This window comes from Lontra canadensis, unplaced genomic scaffold, assembly GCF_010015895.1.
Source record: "Lontra canadensis isolate GAN:19392208 unplaced genomic scaffold, GSC_riverotter_1.0 scaffold17, whole genome shotgun sequence".
Taxonomy (NCBI): Eukaryota; Metazoa; Chordata; class Mammalia; order Carnivora; family Mustelidae; genus Lontra; species Lontra canadensis.
In genome coordinates, this window is record NW_022631011.1 from 2,758,218 (window position 1) to 2,784,763 (window position 26,546).

General features: G+C 46.6%; 1 protein-coding gene across 8 annotated transcripts in view; it reads right to left on the reverse strand.

The window, feature by feature from the left end:
- The window catches only part of SETBP1 (SET binding protein 1), a 359,547-nt gene that overhangs the window by 79,657 nt on the left and 253,344 nt on the right, over positions 1 to 26,546 (reverse strand). For all 8 annotated transcript variants that reach the window (XM_032859503.1, XM_032859507.1, XM_032859505.1 and 5 more), the window contains one exon: positions 22,099 to 25,558. In XM_032859503.1, the coding sequence (XP_032715394.1) occupies positions 22,099 to 25,558 (3,460 nt within the window). The remainder of the gene's footprint in view (positions 1 to 22,098; positions 25,559 to 26,546) is intronic.

The following is a 26,546-nucleotide window of genomic DNA, read 5'->3' on the forward strand; positions in this document are numbered from 1 at the left end:
GACTGCCATTTTGTTTCAAGATTGTGCACTGAGCCTCAGGCTGAGTTAAATTTCTAATGGTCACTGCCAATAGTATGCTGTATTTGATGAAAGTAAGGCAACTCCTTTGAAGTCATCCTAGAACAAAGGGCCAAACAAATATGAAAGGCTCGGGGATAAAGTTAAAACAGGCAGTTTCCAGGAATACAGTTCCAAACAGAAAAATACCGAACAGAGTAGAATTGACTTCTTGGATTGCAGTGGGAGGCAAAGTCAGATCTCATCCGGCTCTCTAAGGCCAGAATGCCCATTGCTTCATGGAGTAGTTGAGGTCACGTTCACCAGACGGGAGCCCAGCCCTGCTCTATGCTCAACTTCCAGATCAGGAGACCATAGTTGAAAGGAAAAGCCCACCTTGGGGGGCCTCACAGGCACCTGCATCAAAAATTGTGGAACAAATGAGTTGTTCAAGTCAGCACCTTGGCAGGCCAAGAAAAGCACTAACTCTGAAGTTGGACAGATTTGGGTTCAGCTACCTATTATATACCTGATCTTAGACAAATTATTCATTTCTCGAGGCTCATTACCCTCACCTAAAAATTGGGATAGTTTTGGGGGATGTAACATATAGCATGGTGACCACAGTTATTAGCCCTGTATTACATATTTGAAAGTTGCTAAGAGAGTAGATTTTAAAACTTCTCAGCATAAGGAAAAAAAAGTCTGTAGTTCTATGAGATGATGGAAAATAGCTAATCTTACCGTGGGAATCATTTTGCAATACCTACATACATGAAATAATTCTGTTGTACACCTTAAACTAACACAAAGTTGCATGTCAATAAATTAAAAAAAAAACACAACTGGGCTCATCGTGCCTATTATCAAGAGATTTGGGATAATGATGGGATATTTTATGAAAAATGTCAAATGGCACCGCATCCTAGAGCTTTAGACAAATGTCAGCCAACAGCTCTAATTCACTGGGTGCCATCATGGGTGGGCACGTGGGACCCAATGGGGCTTGGTAAACATGCATCGCCACATATCCACCTAGATTCATGATAGCCTTTGTGTTGTCCACTTTGTTCAGAAGGACATCAAGACAGCTTTCTGTTTTGACCTTCAAGAATGGTTCTCCTTTGAAATTTTGTCTCATCTATTCAATGGGGTTAATCATGTTTAGCCCCACCCATCACAGTGGGATATTATAAAGATCAGTGGGATATTATAAAGATCAGGGCAGATAAAGGAGGTGAAGGGCACCGTAAATATGAACCCCGTAAGAACCCCGTAAATATGGAGTGGTGTTAAGATACAAGGATTAGATTCCTAACACTCATCCTTTTGGGCTTTGGGATTTTTGGGCTTCGCGATTATTATCACTACAAGACATAAGATAAAATGACATTGTTTTCTCTGCAGAGGCGGACCCCCTGTTAGAAAGCCCAGCTTCTGGTTTTTCTCTTGCCCCCTCCTGCAGTGGGAACAGAAAAGAAGCTGGCTTGCAATAAACGTTGATCTGGTGCCTCTTGAAATCAGGACCTCTGAGGGTGAAGTTTGTATCGACACTCTTAAAATATGAGCCTGTCTCAGTGTTTTATGTCATCAATTGTGACTGTCAGTTTCCTCTGCAAGAGCAGGAATAATGGAGCTATTTTGTCCCTGGCTCTTTCCAAACTAGTGTTGGCCCATGGGTAGAGTACAGCCCTGGCTGTGGTGGGAGGGGGGATCTATTTTAGGGATATGGGAGGTTTTTTTGATGCTGTGTAGTTAATAACAGGCTCAAGAACAGGGAGAGTATATGGCCCTTATGCAGAAAGGTGTACCATGCCACTGAGCTTTTCAGTGTTTGCAGACTGTCCTCTGGGACCTGGGGAAGATTTTTCCAGGTCATCTCTGTTGCTTCTTGTTGGCAGCGGCTGTAAGTGGCTCCCTTGGACAGTCCCCCTCTTAGCTGGCGGGGGGGGGGGCACTGAGCTAAAGCGTCAGGGGCACTAGCCTGTACAGGCTCGACGGGCCCCTGTGAATTGAGCTCCGTGGCCCTAAGCTCTGCTCCAGGTTCTAGGATCTTTCTGGGAAGCCAGGTTTAAACTTCTACAAGGGAAACATAAAAAGCACAGCTATCTACTAATAAATCAGAAGATAATTAAAGTTAAAAAGTCAATGTTCAGGAAACATCAAGGATCTGAATTAAATCAACATATCAAGGTAATTCAAAGGCTAGTGCCTGGAAGGCCGCATTTTATTCACGATCCAATCCATCTATCAGGCAGCATTTCCCCACCCATGGGTCCTCCTCCTGCGGAATGATTTGGGACATTTGCCAGCTGCCGCGAGTTTTTCTGGCTGGTGCTCATTCTTGATTGAACACTGGCCAGAGCTTCTAACCAAACTTAGATTAAACTTATCTGCTGTCCTTCCCCCTCCACCCCCGCCCAGCTTTTTCTTTCCCCAAAATATCAGTCGTGTACACACACTTCCTCTATTTCTTTTTCTATTTCCAACCAAAATAGACCGGAACATGCCCAAAAGATATTTCTGTGGGTTCTTTCTACCTGGCTGGGATCGGAAAATCCGATGGGACACCTTCTTTTCTTTTCTAGTACCTGCTTGGGGGAACAATTTTAGAACCATTTCACGTGATGGTCACGGGAGCCTTTCCGTGCCCTGAGTTGGCCCCACAGTGAAGGCTAAGGGATCATTTCAGGGTTTGAGATAGGACAAACCTCAGAGATAAGAAGAGCTACCTGTAGAAGGTCTCATTCATTCTTCATGCCCATCAGCTCTTTTAATCCTGACAGTAAGTCCCAGCAGAGACACCATTCCCCCCCATTGCCCCCCATCTTACAGATAAGAACACTGAGGCACAGAGAGGTTAAGTCTTATGCTTTGGTCTCAGAGGCAGTAAGTTATGGCGTTGGGAGTCTGTTCTGTACGTGGAGGTTGCAGGTATTGTGATTCCAAAGGCCATATTTTCTCTTTTAACCTCAGGGTCTATGGGCCCCAGAATAAAACAACAACAAAATAACAACAACAACAATAACAATAAACACAGAAATCCTTTTTGAGCACTTGCTCTACGGTAAGCTCTGTTTTCAACATCTTACGTGAGGCCACTGCTCAGACCACAGCACATCTCGGACGCGGTGTAGCATCACACATGTATTGTGGATGTAAGCGACAGGACATGAAGTACAGGGGAGGGCCCGACATGCCCAGACCACTCAGCTGGTGAGGGACAGAGCTGGGGTTCCCTAACATCTACTCATCACAGTGACGACGGGTCATTTCCCTACTTCTCCCGGGCAGTACACCTTAGCTGGGGGGGCGTAGCCCTGTCTCAACATTCTTAGCCCCCACACATGGGATGGCTCACCAGTGTCCTTCTGGATGCGTTCTGGTGCCCAGACTAGGCACAGAGAGGCAGGTACAGGCCAGATTATTTCCCTGCAGACTGGCTTTCTGGAGTTTACACCAGATCACTAACATTTTTTTTTTTTTTCCAGTACTGGCTTTGTATGTGTGTGTGTGTGTGTGTGTGTGTAGGGGGGCATGGTTTAATTATTTACTCACTCAGGTTCATTTGCTTTGGAGCTTCCTGAATGTCAGAGCTTCAGATCTCAAATGCGAGCCAAGCTTTGGCCTTTGCAACAACCCAAGGTTAATGCGGACCGCAAACAAGGGACCTCCGCACCCACTGTGGCTGTGGTCTGCTGTTCCCTGAACCTGCTTCCTGCTCCACTGAACTTCCTGGGGCTGCGTGAAAGGAGCCCTGATGCCCCGAGGAGTTCTGGTGTGTACGTATGCGTAAATATATGTATATATACACATGTTCCTCTCCCAAAGCTGGTCTCAGTGCTGACTGATACCAACACCCAGTCTACTGAAGGTGGCAATAAAGGTTGGGGGAGTAATTCCTCAAGGCAGAGGGAACATGGAAGGGGCTCAGGCTTGGCATCTGTATACCTGTGTTCTGGTCCCAGCTTGGCTACTACTGCTTCATCTCAGCCACAACGCTTGACCCTCTGAGCTTTGATTCCGCCATTTTTAATTTTAGGTCATTTAACTAGATTAGCATTTTCCAAACTATCTCTGTAGAATGTTAGTATTCCTTGATATATGAGTGGATAGATTTGGAAAAATAAGAGTTGTACAGTCAGCTACATTGGGAAAAAGTGATTTTTCCTCTATGGATGGATTCACATTGCCCGTAAGTATGTTAAAAGTTATGAGAGATGTTGTGTTGTAGATAATTATATATTTTTGTCTATTTTGGTATTTAATAAACTTATTTGATAATCCAACTACTTTTCCACAGAATACTTCTGATGATTTCTTGGGCTGCTGGTCACTGCCAAGGATTAGTTTAGGATATCATACGGTCTCAAGCACATCTTCCACAAGCAAAGTTTTAGTAACTTAATAGTTAATGCATTTATTAAATGATTGGATAGCTAACATGAGGAAAAACTGTAAATGGTATTTAAAAGTGAAGTTATTTTCATGGAAGGCAATCAATTGACAAAATAGTAGAACCGAGTCTAAAATCCGTCTCTGTTGTAAATGGTAAATGAACAGTCCCCACAGGTGAAGTGTTGACAGGTTCTTAGTGATGGATTTCTTCTTTAGTACAGAAGGGCTCTTAAGCTCAGAGAAATTCAAATATTTGAATGGAAGAGAGCCTCTCTCTTTGGATCTGAAGACTTCCAATCCTATCTCTGTGCCCCTTACTGATTTTAATACACCTTGTGACACCGATAACAGGGCCACACACATGGAAGTTACTAAACGTGTATCGGTCAAATCAGATTTTTAAAAAAAATTTATTTATTTAACAGACAGAGATCACAAGTAGGCAGAGAGGCAGGCAGAGAGAGAGGAGGAAGCAGGCTCCCTGCCGAGCAGAGAGCCCAATGTGGGGCTCGATCCCAGGACTCTGGGATCATGACCCGAGCCGAGGGCAGAGGCGTTAACCCACTGAGCCACCCAGGAACCACTTTATTTTATTTTAAAAAGACCAGGTCCTACCCCTTCCCCTCGTCTGTGTATTTGTTGCTCAGTTAGGTTTTGTTCAACCAGGCTCTGGTAGATCTAATCACCTCACCTGGGCTGGGCTCACCAGGCCACATCAGTCACGCAGAGTGGTGTACCAGATCTGAATCAGCGGAGAACCTCTCTGGCCCTTCATTTAAAACCTCAAAGCCTTTTATGTAGTGAAAGCACCAAGGTATACAAGGTGAAGAAATCTAGACACCTCCCTCTTCCAACCTCGCTCTCCATGCTTCCACAGTCCTGTGTGCCTCGAACACACACAGTTTTGAAAAGCATGTTCTAAAGTACAACTCTGGGAATACCAATCGCCCTACCCTGCACCCCTACCACTTTAAAATCTTTGATGGCATCCCAAGGTACAGCATCAAGAGTCCAAAGCCCTCTGCTTCACGGAGCAGTCCCTCCTCTTTGCCTGCCTCTCCAGATCGCCTCTGGCCTCCCCTCCCCTCTCAATCCAGGGGCAGCCAACCCAGCACCCTCCCATCCCTAACAAGGCAGGCTGCGTCACGATACCAGTCTTCATTCTCACTGCTGTGCCAATGCTTGGATCTGCCCTTCCTCTCTCCCCAGCCACCTGACCCTCAGAGCTTCCTTTTCTGCCCTCCAGGAAGTACTGACAACTATCTTCATTTGCCCCCGCTGAACCCTGGGCACATACCATCTCAGCATTCACAATATCCTTCCTTCTCTGTCTCCATGTGCATCTCTCTTCCTCTCTCTCTCTCTCTCTCAGAATAGAGACCCCTGAAGAGCAGCGACTGGGTCATTTGGGCCTTTGCATATTAAGAGTCTCTGATGCAAAGTAGATGCGTAATACATATTTGCTTAAAAACAATTACGGTTATTTGAAATTACACTAACAGTGATACATTCTGTGATTGAAAGCCAACTGGAATTGCTGTATACAAAATATGGCATACCATAAGTGCATAATATGTGCCTCATAATAACAATAATTATAAGCACCAATACTTATTGCATTTTTTCCGAGTCAGACACTATGCGACAACATTATAAGCAGACATATGCTACGAGCTGGAATCTATTATTATCCCTGTCTGAACCTGTGCAATCAGAGGCAGAGTTCTCATTTTGGCCAGCCTTTCTTTTTCTAGTTCCTTCCAATGATAGCCCACCGCTCTCAGTCAGAAGGTACCTGTCACCGTTTGGCCTGAGTTCATAAGCAAATCCACTGAGCCTGTTCCTTGAGGACATAACAGGAGTTCTCAGCAAAGGAGGCTGTGACGATCATGGAGAGAAAGGGCAGAAACATACTCTGCAAACTTGAAGTCACCATCCCAAAGAGCGAAAGAACCAGACGTGAAGAATGGGATTCTCTGACTCAAGGCAGTGGCAGCTTCAGAGCATCTACTTGCCTATCTGAATCCGAATGGACATTGTTCTGGATTCCTCCAGGTACAGCTACACCTGAGGACACACAGATCTGCCCGCCGCGATGATGCTGAAGGGAGTGTTGTGCAGACAAATCAGGAGGCCAGCTATATCCAGAAGATGAGGAACTGCACGCGGTGGGCGGGCAGGGGGTGGGGGGCTACCTTCAGAGCAATTTCATTTTCTAAACAATCAAGAAGATGTTATGAGGGCTTGGGCAAGACTTCCTCTGGGCACAGAGCTAGTAAATCACAGCTTCCCAGAGCAGGTACCGGGTAGAGGACAGACAAATGGGATTTCACAAGTAAAGTCAAACCCAGGCCCCGGCCAGCTAAGAATGCCTGCTTTTCTTGGGACCATCTCTCCAGCACGCAGCCAGCAGAAAGGACGCCAAAGGGCCCAACATGATGTCCATACTTTATTTGAATAAAAGAGTCTTTAAATGCTGAGATTTATAACTTCACAGGAAAGGTTTGGGAGAGGGGTAGAAAAGCTTAAAAGAACATTTTGTGTAGCGTTCTGATACTGCCAACAGTTTGTGGGTTGGACAGGGCACTGCGTTCCTGAAGATTAGACGTAACTATGGGCTGCTTCTTCTTCTCATTTAATAGCAAGGAAATACAAATCCTCCCCTCATATCGGAGTCGCAATTCTTCAGACTTTTTGTACAATTTTTCCCATTCAGGAGTAACATTCAGCTGAAGAGAAATCAGAAAAACTGTAGCTTTTTTTTTTCCTTCCTGAAACCAAAAGAATTTAAAGATATCAAGTTTAGCTTTCTAATTTAATTTCTGAACCTTTTTTTTTTTAATGAGAGAAAGAATTTCAGTGGATATAAGGAGAAAGCACACGTTTTTGTGATTACTAGAATTTTGGTGGTTGGTATTTTATGAAAATGCCACAGAGCTGTACTATGAGGCATAGATAGCATTCAGAACAAACTCCCCCCTAACACACACACACACGCACACACGAGTGCACACACACACACACACACACACTTGACCTCCACCAAAGAGAAATGTCAGCAAGAAATCCAAGCGGGAGAGTTATTTTCCTTTTCACATGGCATAAAACACAGATTGGGAACTGTGAAAAGAAATTAAGAGTGAGAAATGATTTGATTGAATACACATTCCGAGCCACCTCCTCCAGGCGGGCAAGCCACGCCTGGATTACACACAGAGGTTCTGGCTGCTGGTTAGCCCACTGGGGCAAGAGCAAAGAGCAAGTCATTATGACTCAATCATGCCAACAGGGATTAGCGGGGAAAGCCACCGTCACCTGCTTATGTGAAAGGGTTTGTTAAGCTACTCAGACATCACAGAGTTGCAAGATGGTCTGGACCTACTTAAATGATCAAGGTCAGCCATATCATGGCCAGACTAATCTGCACAAGGCACCGCCATGCCATTTCTTTGATCTTGGACGTCCCCTCTTGCTGGTGGCATCTAATTGAAACCTAGCACAAGGCAAGCAGAACTCTGATAAAGCCACACCTCCCCAGACAGCCGTCCTCGCCAGCCGTCCCTATGGCTAGCCCATCAAGTTGACCAGGACCCGCTGGTCTTGCCAGTTCTTGCTAAACTTACCACGTTTTGTGATTTATTTATTTCATTTGCTTTTTTTTTCTCCCTGTTCTGCATCAACTAGAAGACTATAAACTTGATGAATAAAGGAGCCTTACCTTGTTCATTTTTATATTCCCCAAAGTTTTAAAATATGTATGTAATGACTGAACGTGACATTTTTTTTTCTATGAATACTACACATTTATTCATATTTCTCCCCAAGTTGTTCCTCTCTGCTTCTCATCTGTCTCAATCCAACCATTTCTTCCAGGCCCTGGTAGGGGAACACCTCCTTGGAGAAGCATTGCATAAGCTACTCCAGCCTAAAAATGAACGGTCTCCCTTCTGACTTCTTTGCCATTCAGCTTAGCAATGTGAGGTTGGATAATGGACTTTTTAAAAATTGCATTTCCAAAATTACATATGAGGTAGAACTTCGTCTACCAGATCACAAAGAGAAGTCTACAAATAACATAGGTAGTCAGTCACAAAACACATGTGAGTGTCTTCCCCTCGGGAGGGTGTCCCGGGAGAAAGAAAGAGCACGCGTGAAAGCAGAAGGTCTGGAAGGATTTGGTGACTGTGCTCGGGGAACGGTGGGATGCCCTAGGCCTGGGGCATGGAGGGAGAAGCAATGTTTGGGGCTCAGAGAGATGAGAGAAAAGGTAAAGTCAGAGAGATTGGACTCTCTGCTGACAGAAAGGTCTAAGGGATGCGGGTAGCTTCTAGAAGCAAAGACCAGCCCTGGAAACAGCCAGCAGGGGCCATGGTCCTAAAAGGACAAGGAACTGAATGGGTTCCTTGAATGAGATGGAAACGGATCCTACCCTAGAACCTTCAGTAAGGAACACAGCCCTGCCTACCCCTAGATTTCAGTCCCATGAGACTCTTAAGCAGAGGACCCCGCTGAACCCCCTGGGACCAACAGCCTACAGAAACTGTGAGATAATACATCTGTGTTGTTTCAACCTGCTACATTTGTGATAAATTGTTACAGCAACAATAGAAGACGAATACAAATCTCCCGCTCTCTCTCATTGCATTTTTATGTCTGGGGTTAGTAGATAAATTGGGTCTACAAAACAGGTGCTGCTGAATAGCGCTAACAAACTCTTGCTGTGACAGGACCAAATGCCAGAGGATTGAAATTGGCACCCCTTTCAAGGGAACTTTGGGTGAAATGTGTATTTTGTTACTTATTCACCATAACTGTATAATCTTGACACCTTATCTTTGTCATCAAATACAACGGTGGTCCGGCTGATGTCTGCCCTCTGTGTGTGTGTGTATGTGTGTTCAGAAAGGGATTTAACTGATCCCAGTAAGAGCATAATTGGGAGGGAAAGCCTGCTGTTTAAAGAAGACTTCTATCGCAATCTGCGGGGTTGTATTTTCTGTGCTTGAATATATTATCCAAAGTGGAAGTGAAAGGAAATGAACATTATTAACAATCGCGTAGTAAGCAGTGTGTTGGATGCTCCCGGGTATATTCTGCTTTTATTTGACTCTCAGAAAACTCTGCCAGGTGTGTATTAATAGCCTCGTTTTTCAGACGAGGAAAAGGAAGATCAAAAAGGCTACATTGTCCAAGGTCACACGACCAGTAAGTGGGGGATTTAGCATCCAAATCTACATCTGAGAGCCCTTAACTCCTGAGAGGTTTTTTTTGTTTGTTTGTTTTTGTTTTGTTTTGTTTTTCTGTTTTTTGGTTCTTCTGAGGTGGCATAGGAGAGCCACAATATAACCCTGAAATAAAGTAAAGACTTCAGGGTTATATTAGAGAGATGCTAGAATGGCTAAGAAAATGACTAGGTAAGCTCAGAAGCCAGATGGAAAAGAAGAGGATGTTCTGTGTGAGGGAGGCAATGTGGTGGTTGGAGATTTGGATGAAGGGTTAATTACAGTATTTTCTGTAGGATAAGGAGGAGATTTAGCAGAACTCACAGCCAAGGGAATAAGCCGAAAATGATCAGGAGACAAGGTGAGGCAGTGACAGTAGGTAATGTAGGCACTTTGAAGTCAGATAAAGAATTTGGGATTTCGTGCCATAGGAATTTTTATTTCTACATCTGGCATCAATTATTCATTTACCTATGGCTGCCTTCCTAGATCTTTCATGAAAAACGACTCCATTCTTCTTTTTCTATTTCAATAATTAATATATTTATTTACTTAGAGCCTTAAGGGGAAGATAGATGCAATTAGATTTTTGCTCTGAGTTGATTATTGCCAAAAAGATCAACAAAATGAAAAACGAAGTAGAGGAGCGGCACTAGGGACCAAGAGGGTGCAACTCTGACCTTGTGGAAGGACAGTCAGCCCACGTGAATTTCTGGGGTCTGAGTAACTTCTCCACGCAGGTGGCATTGACCTGCTGTGCTGGTGGACTTCCTGGGAGGAGGCATTGCTCAGAGCCCTCCCCAGTAACAGGAGGAGAAACCCAGAAACAAGATTCTCCTCTTGAAGACCACTGGGACAGATTTTCCTCTATTATAACTAATACCAACTGGACCTAGAAAAATAATGGAGGAAAAGGCCGTGAGAAAAGTTCCTTTAGCTACTTTATTTGATAAAAGAAAATTTTATTTGCAGTATCCATGAAGACTTCAGAAATCTCCTGGAAGATGTTGTCTTCTCTTTTGCCCGATGCCCAGCTTATAGCACAGGGAGATGCTGACTTCCTGGTTGAGGAGGAATTGAAGAGAAAACAAAATTGGATTTATAGCAAATCTCACCTTAGGAAAATCGTAGGTATACAAGGAAGGAAAATAAATAAGTATGAGGTAGGCCTTTGGGTCCTAAACCTATAATAACTGACTCCTTCCCTTTAAATACTCACAGTATGAATGACAGCAAAACTGACCAATTAGAGCACTGACAACGGGGCCTATTCTGTGTGTATCCGCTGGCACAGTGGGCATGGTATTCATAACCCACACCATTGGCTGCATTCCGCACTGCAGTGTGGAGCTGTGGGTCTCAAGCTCTGGAAAACTTATTGCATCCCACCCCCACGTCCTGGTCAGAGTCGGATCTGAGAAGGAACACTCAACACTCAGCGATTCTTGGGAAAACATTTTGGCAATCATTTTCAGCCGTGACTAATTTGTCCCCTTCCCGGTTGTTGTCCTGGCACTTTGATTCTTGTGGAGATCTTAAATAAGACAGTGTGGAAATCTGGATGGCTTCCATGCCCAATTGCTGCTGCATTTATTTAAAAAAAAATTATAATCCCCTCTCAGGGCAATGGCATAGAATGTAGAAGGAAAAGTTGGTCAATTCTGGGAAGGTACTTGAGAGGAAGTTGAAAAGACCAGGCGACCAAAGTGGCAGCGGGGAGTGGAGAAAGAGGAGAGAAAATGGCGGAAGGCAGCATGGGTTTGACTTTCTCTAGCTTCTCCTGGGGAGGGGGGCAGAAAGGAAAGGAAGCCAGGCAAACAGTGACCATTAGCTGGGACCCCTGCAGCTACATTAGCATAATGGTTATTTCATTGTATTATAGGTGATTTCATTTTTTCTTATACACGGTTTCCTAAATTTTCCACATTTTCTACACTAAGAACTGTTTTTCATTAATGAAAGAAATAATAAATGTTTTTCCAAATGCTCATTTGCTTTATTCTGTGCATGGGGAATCCATTTTTATTGTTGTTGTTGGGACCTCAAAAGAGAAAAACAGTACCTAGCACGAAAGGGGATCATTATTTCGTAGAAGACACGCTAACGGACTTCTAGTACTATGACATCTCTACCAGAGGACGACAAGGTATCCGCTCTGTATATATAGTCATAACATTGCCCAGTAGTATGTCTTATACATTTTAGCCACTTGATACTTTTTTAACTGTGTGATCAAAGTAAATATATGAAGCAAAATATAACTAACAGTACAAAAGGTATATTCTGTAAGAGAACCCTTCTGGCCTCCTGGTCTTGGGATACAAGACATGAAAAACTGGTTTAGGACAACGGTTCTTTCAGCCCACATCTCAAGTTCTCATGGACATTAGAAAGGGGATAAGGTCTCCTGTCTATCAGTTTCCCAAACTTCTGAGATACAGCCCCATACCCATGGTTTCCTTAATGACTTGTTCCACTCCACTCATCTTTAGCATATATCACTCTCAAGATGAAAGTTTCTGTATGTTTACTAGGAGTTGTGTAAAGTCCCTTAAGCTGTGTAAAACTTTTCTTTAGAACAACAAAATGTTGGGTGCCTGGGTGGCTCAGTTGGTTAAGCAATTGTCTATGGCTCAGGTCATGAACCTGGAGTCCTGGGATTGAGTCCCACGTGGGCTCCCTGCTCAGCAGGGAGTCTGCTTCTCCCTCTGACCTCTCCTGTGTTCTCTCGCTCTCTCTCAAATAAATAAAATCTTTTAAAAAATGTTAAGAGTTTCATGATTTAGTGAAGAAGAACATTCTTGTTCCTCCTTTGTGTGTCCTTTGTGAATTTCAGGGGTATCCATGCTCCATCTGGGGAATCTATTGCCTGGGCTCTGAACACAGAACCAGCCTCACTCCCTGGGCTTGGCTGATCCTGGCTCCAAAGAGCTCCTCCTATATAAAAAACTAATTTTAGCCGACACCAAATTGCTAGTGCTTTATTCTGGGCTCCCCCATTTAATCCACTGGCAAGAGTGTTTTAAGGATAACTCAGAAGCTGAGTCATTTTACTGACCTTGTCAAAGACATAGAAAATCTGGTGGAAAAAGGGAGCTGATGAGCAAAATCAGGAGACCAGGGGCCCAGCACTCTTTCTGTGCAAGACTGGCTCAGTGACTTTGGACAAAGACTTTCACCCTCTGGGTTTTGATTTCCTTGCCTGTCAAGGGGAAGCACAACATCTATCCGCAAACCTCAGTGGGCTCAGAAGATCAAATAAAAGTAAGGAAATGCACTTTGAAGAGCAGAGCACCCTGTTCAGATGTAAGGATGATGGGCATGCAGCCTCAGGGAAAGCTTTTCATCTCTGTGTCCTTAGATCCTCCATCAACGAGGGGAGCCCCGAGGGGAGCCCCATCTCTGCATGGACTCACTGCCCACCTTCCCAGTCTCCCCAGCCCCTTCACGGAAGGAAGAGTGTAAAAACCATGGCAGCGGCTGCCTGAGGGACACGCTCGCTCTACCCGACCGAGCCCCTCCTAATGCCTCCGACTTGCTCTGAATCCTTATGGCATGGGGCAAACCCCAACACCGACTTGCTTTTACAATGTGCAGCTCACTATTCTGAACGTTACTTTATGGATCCTTTCTTCCTGTAGAATGGGTTTTTATTTCTAGTGATGAAATGTACGGACTTTCACTAGTCTAATTGCCTTGAAGATGTGTATCTATCCATCTCTTGTCTCCTGAGAGCTTTGCAAGGTCTTTGAGGATAGTAATGTTTCCTAAGACTTCATTATTTCGCCCGGCACCTGGCACCAAGCTCAATGTCAGTCATGCTGAGCACCCTTGCATGTCAGTGTGTCCCCCCCTGCCTCCACGACGCAGTCCAACATCCCCTGATGGCAGCTGTGCCTCTTAAAAACCCTTCCCCACCCAACTGCTACCTTCAGTTTAGGCAGGAGCCTTTCGGGTACTGCCTGAGGCCACACTCATCACCACACTCCCACTCTCCCCAGGGTCCAGCTCCAGGATTTTGCCTTTTGAACATGATTATCTTTCCTGGCCCTGGATCCCTATAGCCCCCACTGCTGGCGACTGCGTTAGCATGGATGAAATTTGGTCTGCATGTACTCCCTGGTTGTTTTAGGTACGCCCAATTAGCCTCTTTTCAGTATAGTATAAGGAACTGAGGGAAGGAGGAGCCCTTCCTTGCTTTTTTCTTCTCTTCTGGTCTCTCGGACCGTCCCTGGCTCTGTGGTATATATTAAGTAACTGAAGAGCTCACATCATTTTTGAGCATATAGGCTTTTTACGAAGCATCATATATATTTCATTCTACAAAGTAGTGAAGACCTCTGGAAGAGCAACAGTTGGGCTTTACTCTGTAATACTTTGCACATAGTAAATGGTCAATAAAAGATTCATTTATCAGAACCTAGGGTTAGCAGGACTGTCCTTCCACACGTTCTCGGGAGCACAGCCAACAAGCAACCCCTCCACCCCAGTACCACAGGGAGGAGTTTTCAAATAGATATTACCATGATCAGAAATTAAGTGCCTGTGTGTCTGCGGGGCAGAGAAGGGGGAGCTGGCCTAGACCCTCTTACCTCTTTTCAAGTACTATTATTTTTTCTATGCATGGACTTCATAGGAAGGCAGAACAACACAGCGTAAAAGGTTCAGGCATTATTTTCAGGCTCCCACCAATGGGGCACATTAGACTTACAACCTACTAAGATTGGCTGTGCCACCTCCCACTGAAGGCTGACCTAAGACATAAAGATTCCTTGGAGGCTGGAGCATGGCTAGAACCACAGCAAAGTTTCACTTTCTGCACCTGGAGCCCCATTTTCTCATCACCCTTTGTTAACTCCTTCTCACCTGGATTTGGCACACAGCCCACCAAGCCTTAACCATACGGGGCACTAAATAAGTAATACTTAGTTTTTCTGTTGTTTTGGGGTCACGGATCTGTTCATACATATTCTCATCGCCCATAAACTCTGCAGCTTCTGGTCCTGGTGGCCACCCCCTTCTTCTTAATTCACTCTTCCTTGACTCCCTGGTTTTCTTCCAACACTTCCAACATTTCTTCTCTGCATATTTCCCAATCTTTTCTTATTCTGCTTCTCTCTTTAAGGTGGGCCACAGGGTCCCTCCCCTCCACCCTCTTTTCTTTATTCCCTGTAATTGTCTCTCTTGCTCTGTATAGAACTGTCAACTGTTGCCTTCACAATTCATTTCCTTGTACACCAAGCAGACTCCTTCCTGATTTCTGTAATTCTGTTCAGAGGCTACAGTTATCTGGGGCTAACATATTGGAATCATCTTTGACTTTAGCTAGAGAGAGAAAGAGATGAATCAAGAATGACTCATTATTATTTTTTGCTTGAGTACCTGAGTAATGAAGTCTTTAGGCACTTATAATGTGGGTGCTAGGCTGGGGAAGGAAACGCAGGATGGTGGGTACAACCTAAACAAGAATGGCTAATTAGAATACTGTATGAAGAGTGCAAAGTTCACCCAACCCTGACTGGGGAGGGGGGAAAGTGGGGTCAGGAAAGAAAGACAAAATATAATTTGGTCATTTCATGATTTTGCCTATTTTAAGATTTTTTGGGGCTGGGGTACAGATAGAGATCACAAGTAGGCAGAGAGGCAGGCAGAGAGAGAGAGGGAAGCAGGCTCCCTGCTGAGCAGAGAGCCCGATGTGGGGCTCGATCCCAGACTCTGGGATCATGACCTGAGCCAAAGGCAGAGGCTTTAACCCACTGAGCCACCCAGGCACCCCATGATTTTGCCCATTTTAAAAATGACTTCCCACTGCCTTGATGAAGCAGAAGTCCCATACCATAAGCACAAGCCTCGTGGTATGGGGCAAAACCCCTCTAACTCATGAGGACAACATTGCCTTCTGAGCTTCTCTGTCATGATCCCCAGCTGCAGATCCTAACCTCGATAAGTCCGGAATAAGCCCTATTTCTCAAATGGCTCTTGGGTACTTCTACCTAAATACCTTTGTTTACATGGTTTCCTTTCTACACTGTGCCACCCCCCACGTCCCTACCACCTCCAATCTCCAAAAGCCTCCTCCATCCTTCAAGATCCATCTCAAATGGCAGCTACTTCAAAGAAGCACCTGGTACATAAACAATGAAGTTTGGAACACTGAAAAAAAAAAAAATCTTTGATTCCACCTCTCTACTCCCAAGGAAAACATGGAGATGGCTCACACACACACACCGGCCCTCCCCATCCCCCCGCCCCGGGCAGCCCCAGCACTTCTTCTAAGGCTCTCAGATGGCCCTTACCATCTGCCTTGTAGCATTAGTTCCATCTGGTTTCCTCCTCTGCATTAATAGGAGAGACTTCAGGATTATAATCTCCTTGAGGGCAAAAGCATCCAGTTACTAATCCTTGAATTTCTCCCCAAGGACTGCATCAAGCCGTGTGTGTGTGTGTGTGTGTGTCCAAAGAAATCCATTTTACATCTTCCCTTGTCTTTACTTGGCTTCAGCCAGTCTGCACTGAGCAAAATATTGACACGAGCCTGTGCTATAATCCTAGCAAGTATTCATTCCCATCCCTTGTTAATTTGTAGAGTGAAAGAGATGGGTTGCTGGAGGGTCCTTCCAAAGACACCATCCTCACCTCTGCCCACTGGCCTGCCAGTCTTTAAAGCGTGCTTTATTGATTTCTTTAGCCTTCTTGAGAAAGGCTCCATGCTGTATCAAAGCCAAGTCTGTCGAAACTGTAAGTTCTCTGCACCCACACCTGAATCTGCATAATTCCCCACAGCCACAAAGGTATAAATAAAAACTTCCAACAGGACAGCGGAACGTTTGCCAACTGTGGGAAGATAAATGGCCTGGGGATTTCTTGCTCCAAAGGCAGAATGGCTTGATTTCTGATTTTAATGTGGAAAAAGAGATGCTGGAGTCTAAGATTTTTTTTCTTTCATTGCCAGAAAGTTATGGGTCACAACATTTAATTTGATTAATTCCCAGTTTCCAAGAGAAAACCTTAGGAGGAACCTTGGGAGGCCCAATAAAATAAGTATGTGCAATTGTTAAGACAGGAAAGGAAAAAAAATGACTTCCATCAGAGCCCACAAAGATTGTTTCCAGTCCCAAACATGGGTCCCCAGAGACAGCCTGGAAACCAAATTATTGTCCAATAGATGCTTACCTTTTACAACAGCGCACAGCAAAAGAACACATATAGCTTAACATCTCTCCCACAACTCACCTTTCCAGTTTCTTTTTCTTTTCTTCTTTTATTCTCTCTCTCTCTCTGCCTTCTCCTCTCCCTGCTGTTAGCTTCCAGGTCTGAGCTCTTTTACCAATTAGATATGTATCATTGCATGAGTCACTTGACCTTCTTAAGGCCCAGTGTGCTCATCAGCAAAATGAGATGTTTCTGCTACATTGTTACGATTCTTTTACTTTGGAGTCTAAATACAAAGGCAAGCCTGCTCTGTCTATTCCCACGCAGGGGGTCGCATGCATGCTCTACACTTTTTGCTAAGGGGATGACTGTGGCTGCCACATACACAAGGAGTGAGCTAATCGGTCGGCGGGGGCCAGGTAGGGAGAGTGCCATCTTTTCTGAAAGGTGACATCAAATGGCTGGATGAAGTGGCTGGAGCCAAAGACGAATGGGGTGAGTCACAGAATTTAATACGTGGACCAGAGGGATCTGTTGTGAAATCTCATTGCACAGCTAATTAACCGGCCAATTTGGCCAACAACTTGAGCGTTTTCTTCCTACGTGTCCAATCTGCATGTGCACGTGCATGTGTGCGTGTGTTTATGCTCAAACACAGTCTTGTGTAAACTTGAGACTTTGAGAATCTGAGACTGTCAGGTCTGGTCAGAGCTTTTCCTACCAGAGTCTCACCTGGGAAAACAGAGGGTGAGAAAGATGAAGAGGTCTTCCAGCTGGTTAGTTGGGAGACAAGACCAGGCCAGGTGCTCATCATCCTGTTAAACCACACAGCAGCCATTAGCTAATTTATCTCTCATTTCCTCCCACAGAATGACCCAGAATTCAACTTGGATTAAGATTAAACAGACTACACTTCATCAGCTTTTTATTTTTCACTATTTTTTTCCTGGCCTTAACTTTCTCCTCCCTTGAGTCTTCTTCCTTCTCTTCCATTTGTAGAAAATGTTCTCCGCACATTTTCTTTTGTATAGTTGGGTTTTTTTTTTAAGATTTTATTTATTTCCTTTTGTATAGTTTTCATGTCATCTCATCTATGTGGTTAATTCCCTCATCTGGATGCTTGCTTGAAGGAGGGTTTTGTGTTATTTTTGGCTTGGGCATCCATTTCCTGCCTATGAGTGACAACAGAGACTGCCTCCCAAAATGCCCCACGGTGCCAATAAGAGGAGTTGGCAAAGGGCAAGACAGAAGCCACAAGGAGGGGTAGAGAGTCATCCAGGCTCAAGGAAATCCAGCCACCTGCATGCATGGCAGGATTCTGATATCGGACAGGTGAGCTAAGGATTCATTGTCAGCATCCATTCATCATGAGGAAAGTAATTGATATCTGGGGACCCGGGATGGCTACCTTGACTCATAACAGCATTGGACTAAGAGGTAACATAGGTAAATTGACTCTTTACAGTGTTTCTCCAACATCTGATGGGAACCTGGACAGCAATGGTCAAGATGTCTAAATATGAGGTCAAAGTATGCAAAAATTATTCTGTGGTCTGAACAGGAAGAACATCACTCACACTAGAGACCCCTTCCACCAGCTAAGAAGTTGGCTTTGAGAGCACGTGGCATCGTTCTAACTATGTGTTGTTAAACTTGGACAGGTTTGCTCTTTGGGGACCCTGCAGCCTGTTAGGCTATGAGAGGTGGTGATGCCTGGTGAGAGAGAGGAGCACATGAGGGCCCATCAGGCTTCTTCCAACTTTGTGAGTCTGTGGATGGCACCTTCCCACTAGTTATCATTATTTGGTGCCAGGCAAGCATTTTTATAAATGGAGATTTAGCAGATGGTATCCATGTAGAAAATAGGTCAGAAGAGCCACTGCCTTCTGAAACAAACAAACAAAGCAAAAGGAGTAAAACGCAGAAAAATGGTAAAGAGCCTTTGTGACTTCTAAGCTCTAGGTGTGTTGTAAGGGGCCTAACAAGACAGTGCATCCGTCTGCAGGGCAGGGGGCTTGGAGAATGGATGCTTTTCCAAGCAGGAAAGAAGAAATGGAGCGTGCAGCTAAATGAGGGCTCTAATTTCTGTCTCCATAACGGTAATGGCTTCATCAGCTCTGATCTCAGGGAATGCTCAAAGTCCTCCCCTGACTTAGCTCCTAAATCTGGTCCTCAACGGGCTAAAGGGTGACATCTCTATATAAGTTGTATCTATTTCAGAGACGACTAGCTCCTGTGAAAAAGGACACTGGGATGCTAAGGGAGTGAATCCAGAATGGAGAAGGAAAGAGACGGAGGGAGAGAAGCTCTGAGAAGCTGGGAGGAAATTATGCTTTTTTTTTTCCAAGCAGGACCCTCAGTATCATTCATGGAAGCAACACCTTGACTGAGGTAAATTCTCTGGAAGGTCTCTCAGACCTTCAGCCTCACACCTTTGAATGGGATTTGGTGCTCTCTGGAGCGTATCAGAAATAGAGGGAACATTTAGAATAGAGGCGAGGAGAGGCCAAAGCTTGGAAGGGAGGTGACCGATTCAGAATCTGATCTGCTCCAGTAAGATATCCAACAAGATGTGCAGGGACAACAGACACAAGTCATATAGACACAGAAGCTACCAACGACTATGAGTCATTAACATGTTGAAGAGAGAATTAACTCCTGTAACACAGAGGTAGGCACAAAGCAGTGGCGAAAATAACTGCAAGAAGCGCAGGGCAGTAAGAACACAGACGGAAGCCTGTCCATGTTGATGTTTCCAGGGGGATGGCTAGAAAAAGTTGGGCCCTAAGGGGTCCTTTTACACTGGTTGGGAATTACATAAAGGGATGTCATCTTTCCTTAATTACTCTCTCTGCAATCATCACATCATCACTGTGCAGCTGCCTTAGGGAGAGGCTTGTAAATGGAGAATGGTTGGGTATCTGAGAGGAAGGGCTATGGTGGGATGTACGAGCACCGGGCCAAGGACCAGGACCTATGTGTTCTAGACTTGGCGCAGCTACTGGGTGGCACGCGGTCAACTGCAGTGTGGTGGCCAAAGCCCGGGCTTGTTACCATCCGAAGCCATGGCTTTCTAACCTGATCGGGTCACTTGATCTCTGAGCCTCAGTGTCCCAGGGTGTAAAACAGGAATGGAAATACCTCTCTCTTCTAAGATTGTAGGGTAAGTGTTATGAAGAAAGGTATATAAAATGGTTTTAAGAACTGAAACATACTATACAAAGAGGTCTGGCCCAATCCTGTCAGTTACAGGTGGTAGACAGTTCTACAAAGAAACAGAACACCATGCTGAGGGCCCATATAACAGAGTTAGGCCTCGTACCCAATTCTTAGGTTGAATCCACCTTTTTTTTTAGGACACTGTCATGATGCCTGTTTCTTTCCTCCTGATATGGCCAGATGAAGAACTGTTAAGAAGATGGGGAGAAGAAGGGGAATTTTGAAGAAAGCAATGGCCACCATAGGAGTGCCAACCCCAAGAGAGCTGTATGGCTAGAGGGCGGGCACCTTCCAAGACGGCGCACAGGGCTCAGAGAGGGATCTCTAGCTGGGAACTCTCGTGAAGTGAACCAGCACCCAGAAATCCAGTCCAACCACAGAGAAAATCTCGGTAAGACTGCCGAGAAACCTGACAAGCAACAACGGATAGAGGTTTCGCTTCTCAGGTCTGGTAAGTTAGGATCCTTGCTTCTAGGTTCTTAGCAATAACATGCCACCATTCTTTTTTTTGCTAAATAGTGCCAAGAAAGTACAAAAAGTAAGAAGACCCTCTGTGCATGACTGGTTTTGGACCCAAGCTTTAAGGTCACTACACTGGATGAGAAAGCAACAGGTTTTCTCACCTAAAAGTTTAATCTGGTCACTCCTGTCCAGGGGGGCTTAACTTGGGCTTTGCATAGCAAACAAGTCCCTTCAACAAAGTCTGATGACGAGAAACAGGGATACCCGGGTAAGAACACCCTCTCTGGGCAAACCTGAAGTGTGGAACATTTATCACCTTCCACAGGAAACAACACTGCTAATTGGTCTCTTCATTAGCCAAGGAGAACATCAACCACTATAGCAACTCACAGGCTAGCGGCAGTTTGGGGCAATCCTTAAGTGCTTTCTAACTCATGATCATATTTCTTCTGAAGTCTGCTGGCCTCGAAAAATGACTCTAATTCCTCATGAATACACTGCCCTCACCCTCACCCTCACTAATGGTGGACTCCCCTGGAAGGAAGATGGCGAGCAAAGGGTGCACATCACCAAGAGAAGAGACGGGTGAACCAGCGATGATTCGTCTTTAAAACCAGGCTGTGGCTGGAATGCTTTGTATTATCCGGGGGTAGCAGGTAGCATGAGCAATCCTTTTAGCTTCTGCAGCTCCTAGGAAAGGAGCATCTACTCTTTTCCTCACGAACAACTGTTCTGTTCTCTAAGATTCTAATCACTTACGCGATGTGTGGACAGCGACCAAGGGATACTTAGGCAGAAGTGTCAGGCTTCGGTGGCAAGGAAGGTCTGTGTGGGTGGGAAAGTTAGCAGGAAATCCTGCCAGCAACTGACAAGGAATGAGCTCTTTCTAGTAGCAACCAGTACTTCAAGTTTAGAGATTAGTGGGCAAAATCCCATTCCCAGCAGACATGTCAAGAGACACAGCAGTAAGGTTCCCATGGGGGACAGGAGGCATGTAGCACCCTTTGGCCAGGCTCCCTCCCCTTCCTGCAGGGAAATCATGAGCCAGGGCTTCACTCTGGGGGGTCTGTCCAGGGCAGCTTAGCAAATGCCCACAGACAAAGAGAGGACAATAGAGCCTGGAGCGATGGGCTCCCTCATTAGCTATGCTGGAGGCTTCACTGGTCAGTAGGTTCCAGTGGCTCTGCTGGAGACTTCTCCCTCTGGGATGTGAGACTTCTGGAGGGGGCATGCCAGAAGGATGCGATAGTACTCCTACCCAGCTTTGACGTTCTTGGGATCTTGTTGGCATTTTGGAATGAGTTTCAGAGGTTTTACCCAACGAGCAAACTGCACCATCAGATCAGATGAGGACCTAAGACCAGCATCTTTAATGAAAGGCATAAATGTAGTGGGTGTGGTGGGCGTCTAGGTAGCTACTGGGGGTGTCTCTGGGCCCACGGTTCCCAGACGATGACTCTGACAGAGGAAAGACTGTAAAGGCCGAATAAAAAATGTATCAAATGTGCAAGAATGCCCATTTTCACTTGGTTCCTACCCCTCTGCAAATCGGTGGATGCAATGTGCCCGCGATGGCAGCCTCCGGAGGAGCAAAGGCCAGTGATTAAATGATAAGAAAGCCCAAGCCTGTGGAGCAACGGGGCCTTACCTGGTGACAGGGAAGACTCATAGGAGCTTCTCTCCTTGCGATTCATCTTGAAGGCCTGGATGTCCTTTTCCCTGTATGTCCCAAAGCCCTCGTAGCTCCTCCTTTTACTCCCGCTCATGTCACTGTCCCACTTGTCATTCGAAGGGTTCATGTCACTGAACACGTCCAGGCTCTCGGGTCTGGTGCCGCCGCCATCGCCACCGCTGCCGGAGTACCTTTTCGGGCACGAGTCTGCAGGCTCGCCGCCCAAGTCGCCTTTGTCCTTGGCCTGCGTCCAATGCTGGGCATCGGAAAGTGACAGTGTAGACAGGGTGTCCACCTCAAAGTTGTTCTTGGAAGCTTTGTGGCCGGCTTCACTGTGCTGGTGCTTCTGCTTCTCTTTCGGCTTATTCTTCTCGCCCACAAACGGGAGCTCCTTGTCCGCACCGCCCAGCCGCTCGCTCAGGATGTGGCTGGAGAAGCCCGTGGCTTTGCCCGCGAAGAGGCCGCTCAGGTTGTCATGGGTCCCCAGGATCCGGTCTTCCTTGTGCTTATGCTTGTGTTTGTGTTTTCTCTTGTGGAGCCGACCGCTGGCCAGCCCCGCGCCGCCCGCCTTGGGAGGGTTCAGGGCCGGCTGCCTGTCCCCGAGGCCCATGCCGACAGGCCCCTGCAGGTGGACTCCGTGCTTCGCTTTATGCTTCGCTGTCCCAGACATCTTCACGTGGGAGCTCGTGTGGAACTGAGGAGGCGGCACCGTCGGCCTCATGAACGGGGACGCGGCTCCGAGCGTGTGCGAGAGGTACAAGGGAGCTGGGTACTGACTGTAATAACCCAGGTTCATCATAGGCATTGATGTGTAAGGCATTCCATAGGGTGCATAGTAACTTCCACTGGGAATAGGGTAGCTGAACCCTTGTAAAAAAGGCACCTTTGTCATGGTGTCATTGGTTTTTGCGGGCCTACCACGCTTCTTCTTGGACTTCAGGTCTGAGGTCCTGCGAAGATAGAGCAAGGGGTCATACTGGATATATGGCACAGGGTAGTAGTGATCAAAATTAATCCGGAAAATGCTGGGGTACGGATTCTCGTGGTAGAAGGTGTAAGTCCGGTGGGAGATCCTGAACACCTGGAACTTGGTGACGAGCTCCTCCAGGTCCGCCAGAAACTGCAGGTCGTCACGGTTCTGCAGGCTTTTCCGTTTCCTCTTGTGCTTTGGCTTCTTGAGGCTCTCGTGGGCCAGAAAGTTGTCCACCATGAGATGCTTCTGCCGGTGGCCGTGCCGGGTCTTCGTGCTGGTGTCGGACGGAAGGGTCTCCGGGTTGTCCAGGGAGCAGAAATCAAAGGAGTACCTCCGTCGGGATTCCGAACTCTTCTCCGCTTGGTCAGACGTGCTGTTGTTGTCCGTCCCGATGCCACTGTCACTCGGGATCGTCTCCTCGCTGTGTGACTCGCTCACAGGGGACAGGGTGATTTCCTTGAGTGACCCGATCTCGCAAAGGTGGGAAGGCGAGTTGGCCATCAGCCTGGGCGGGGACAGCTTCCAGGCTCCACTGTGGATTCCCTTCTGGGTTTTGGTTGGAAGAGCACTGATGGGCTGGAGATTTGGCATAGTTTTCAACTCTGAAAAATTGGTTTCGGTGCTGGCGGGGCTCAGGTTGCCATTGGACCCACCCAACTGCGTCGAAAGTGGGTGCATAGCTGCTGGTGAAGACGCCACAAGTGACTGAAAGTTGGAAGGCACGGCTGGAACGTCCGGCTGGCTAGAAACAGGCCTAGGGTGCTTGATGGCTGTTTTGGGTTCCTCGGATGGGGGTGGCAGCTCTGCTCTTGGCTTCCTGCCCCGCTTCTTGCCAATGTAGATGGTTCCCCTCTTGCTGACGTTGATCTGTTTGCCCAATTTGCTCTCGATGGCCGCTGCCCCCGGGCTGGTCTCCGGGGGAGCTTTGGCCTTCAGAGCAATGTTGCTGGAGCAGGATAAGATCTGGTTCAAGATATTTTTCCTCTTGAGTGTTTTCATCTTGTTGATGGTCTTGATGGTCTTCTTATCCAGTACCCCAAGCTTTCCAACTTTTTTGTGAAATTTCATCTCGCTCATGGGCTTGTCCTCTCCTGGCACCAGCTGGGCCAACTTAGCTAAGCTGCGTCGTCTCTTTCTTTTCTTCGTGCCGGGGAACTCCCGGCTGATGGGACTGACCGGACTGGTGGAAGTCCCCTCGTGAATCGTCTCCACCGTGAGCAAAGGCTGCTTCTTCGGCCGCCCCCGCTTCTTCTTGACGGGCGTGATCACAGTAAGACTGTCTGTGTTGGTGTACAGAGGGCTGGACGGGGTGATGGGGTAGGCGGACGGCGGTTCCACCATCAGTTTATCGGACGTGGCCATGACTGCCTCCCGGAGCATACTGGTGGGCTTTGGTTTGCTGCACGTCCACCTCCGTTTCGCAGCAAATTTGGGATGCTGGATTTCTGGCAGCTTTCTGGAGGGAGAGTGGTCCGTGCACGTTGGAGGCGTCATGATCATGGGGGGCTTTCGCTGCTTGGTCACGCCTCCAGGCATGACTTTCTCGGCACTGCCGCCCGCTTCAAGGCCAGCTGAGGGGGACTCGTTCTCTATCATTTTACTCAATTTAGGGACCCGGGGATCTTTCTTATTTCCCTCAGTGCTGGCAAGTATCCTGTTAACCACTTCACTGCTCATGGTGATTCCGGAAGCCAGGGCTTTCTCCGGCTTGATCTTTTCCACCACCGCTTTGATGGACTGTCTCTTTTTCCTCTTATGGCTGGTTGGATCTAGACAGGGTGCCTTGATAGGGATAGTAATCCGGACATGGCTTGAGTCATTTTCAGGATTACTGACAGAACTCGAGTTCTGCCTGGCTGGTGATGCCTCGTGGGCATTGTCTACAGGGTAGCCTTCCCTTTTCCCTTCCGTATTGTCAAATGCCTTCTGGGCATTCTTGACCCAGTCCAGGTCTGGGTTGGATATGGTTTGACTTATCACATCTTTTTTACTGGACTTTTTCTTGCTGCCTATAGCAGGTGGTTCTGGGGGCTCCTTTGTGGCTCCTCCATCCTGATCTACCAAGGGCTGCAGCCCGCTGCACTCGCCAGAGCTGCTGGGCGGGGCTGGCGAGCCGTGGCTGCCTGGGGATGGGACCACACCTCCCAAGAGCAGATCTTTGCTGCTGGTGGACAGCTGGCTCCACGTGCTCCCTGCACTGCCTTTCTTAACCTGCGCCTTCGCAAAGGAAGCCACGGGCTCAAGAGCGGGCATCTTGCTGGTGCTTGCAGTTTCTCTGCCAGACTCTGGACTGATGAAGCAATTCTGAGTGGCGGGTCCACTGTCAGAGTTGGTGGACCAGTCCATGTGGTTCTGGCTGCTGCTTTTTTGCTGGTGCTTTGGTTTTAAGGTGTCACTGGTGACGTCCTGTGGGAGGCCTGGGTCATAGTGGAGACTTGAGTGTTTCTGTGGCCGCTCGTAAGCCTAAGGGCGGGGGGAGGGGAAGGAGAGAGAGAGACAAAGATGAGATGTCAGAGCCATTTAAAATTCAACGTCAAGAGGCTTACTTATTTGAAAGTTGGAAACAGCTATCTATAATTCCAGAACGCTTCTGGAGGTTTTCTCATTTGCACTCATTCGGAACATTAATAAGGATGCTTTAGTGGCTGTCTTCACCCCCCCGCCCCTTCACCCCCTAACAGGAACTTTTACCGATCCTGGTCGAATGCAATCTTAGAGTAAGAGCTGTTTAGACAGAGAACAGGCCCCACATGTCACTTAGGCCAGTGCCGGACCGGATGCACGCAAGAGCTGAAACCTGTATAATGCAGAGTTCTGTCCATGGTGCCGGAGCCCAGGAGAGACTGAACTTCCCAGCTCCCTGGTCCCTTTGCCTAACTCAAGCTGCCTCTGATTTCTGTCCCTGCTTCCCATCCAGCTCACGTCCTTCCTTTGCTTTCTCCTATGGAAGTTCATTTCTGTTTGCACTTTACCCTGGAGTTAAGCATCTGTGTGCTCCAACAAGTAGCTCCCTGAGAGCCACTGCAACAAGGGAAAACAGCACGAGCTGAAGGATTGAGGGTGGGGAGGTCTGAAGAATGTGTGGGGCCAAGGAGGGTGGTCAAAGACATGGAGAAGAAGAAATGAAGCAAGAAAGAAACATAAAAGACCTTCAATCCTTCTGACTCTAGGAATGGTACAGTGTTTGGGAGGTAGCCCTCTGAGGCATCCTGATGCCCAGGTTGGGCACTGACACCAATCTTGAGGAAACTCTTGGGCAGTCTCAAAAGGAACCTTGAGTCTCCTGGATGAATGTGCGGGGAAAAAAAAAAAAAAAGCACAGTCATTCAAGATTACACCTTCAAACTTTGTCAGCTGTGCTTTCCCTATGTGAATTCTAAAGGAAAGTCTCCAGACTCTGGCACCTTCCTTAGGACTGACTGTTTAGTTGGGAAAAGCAGAACCTGTACTA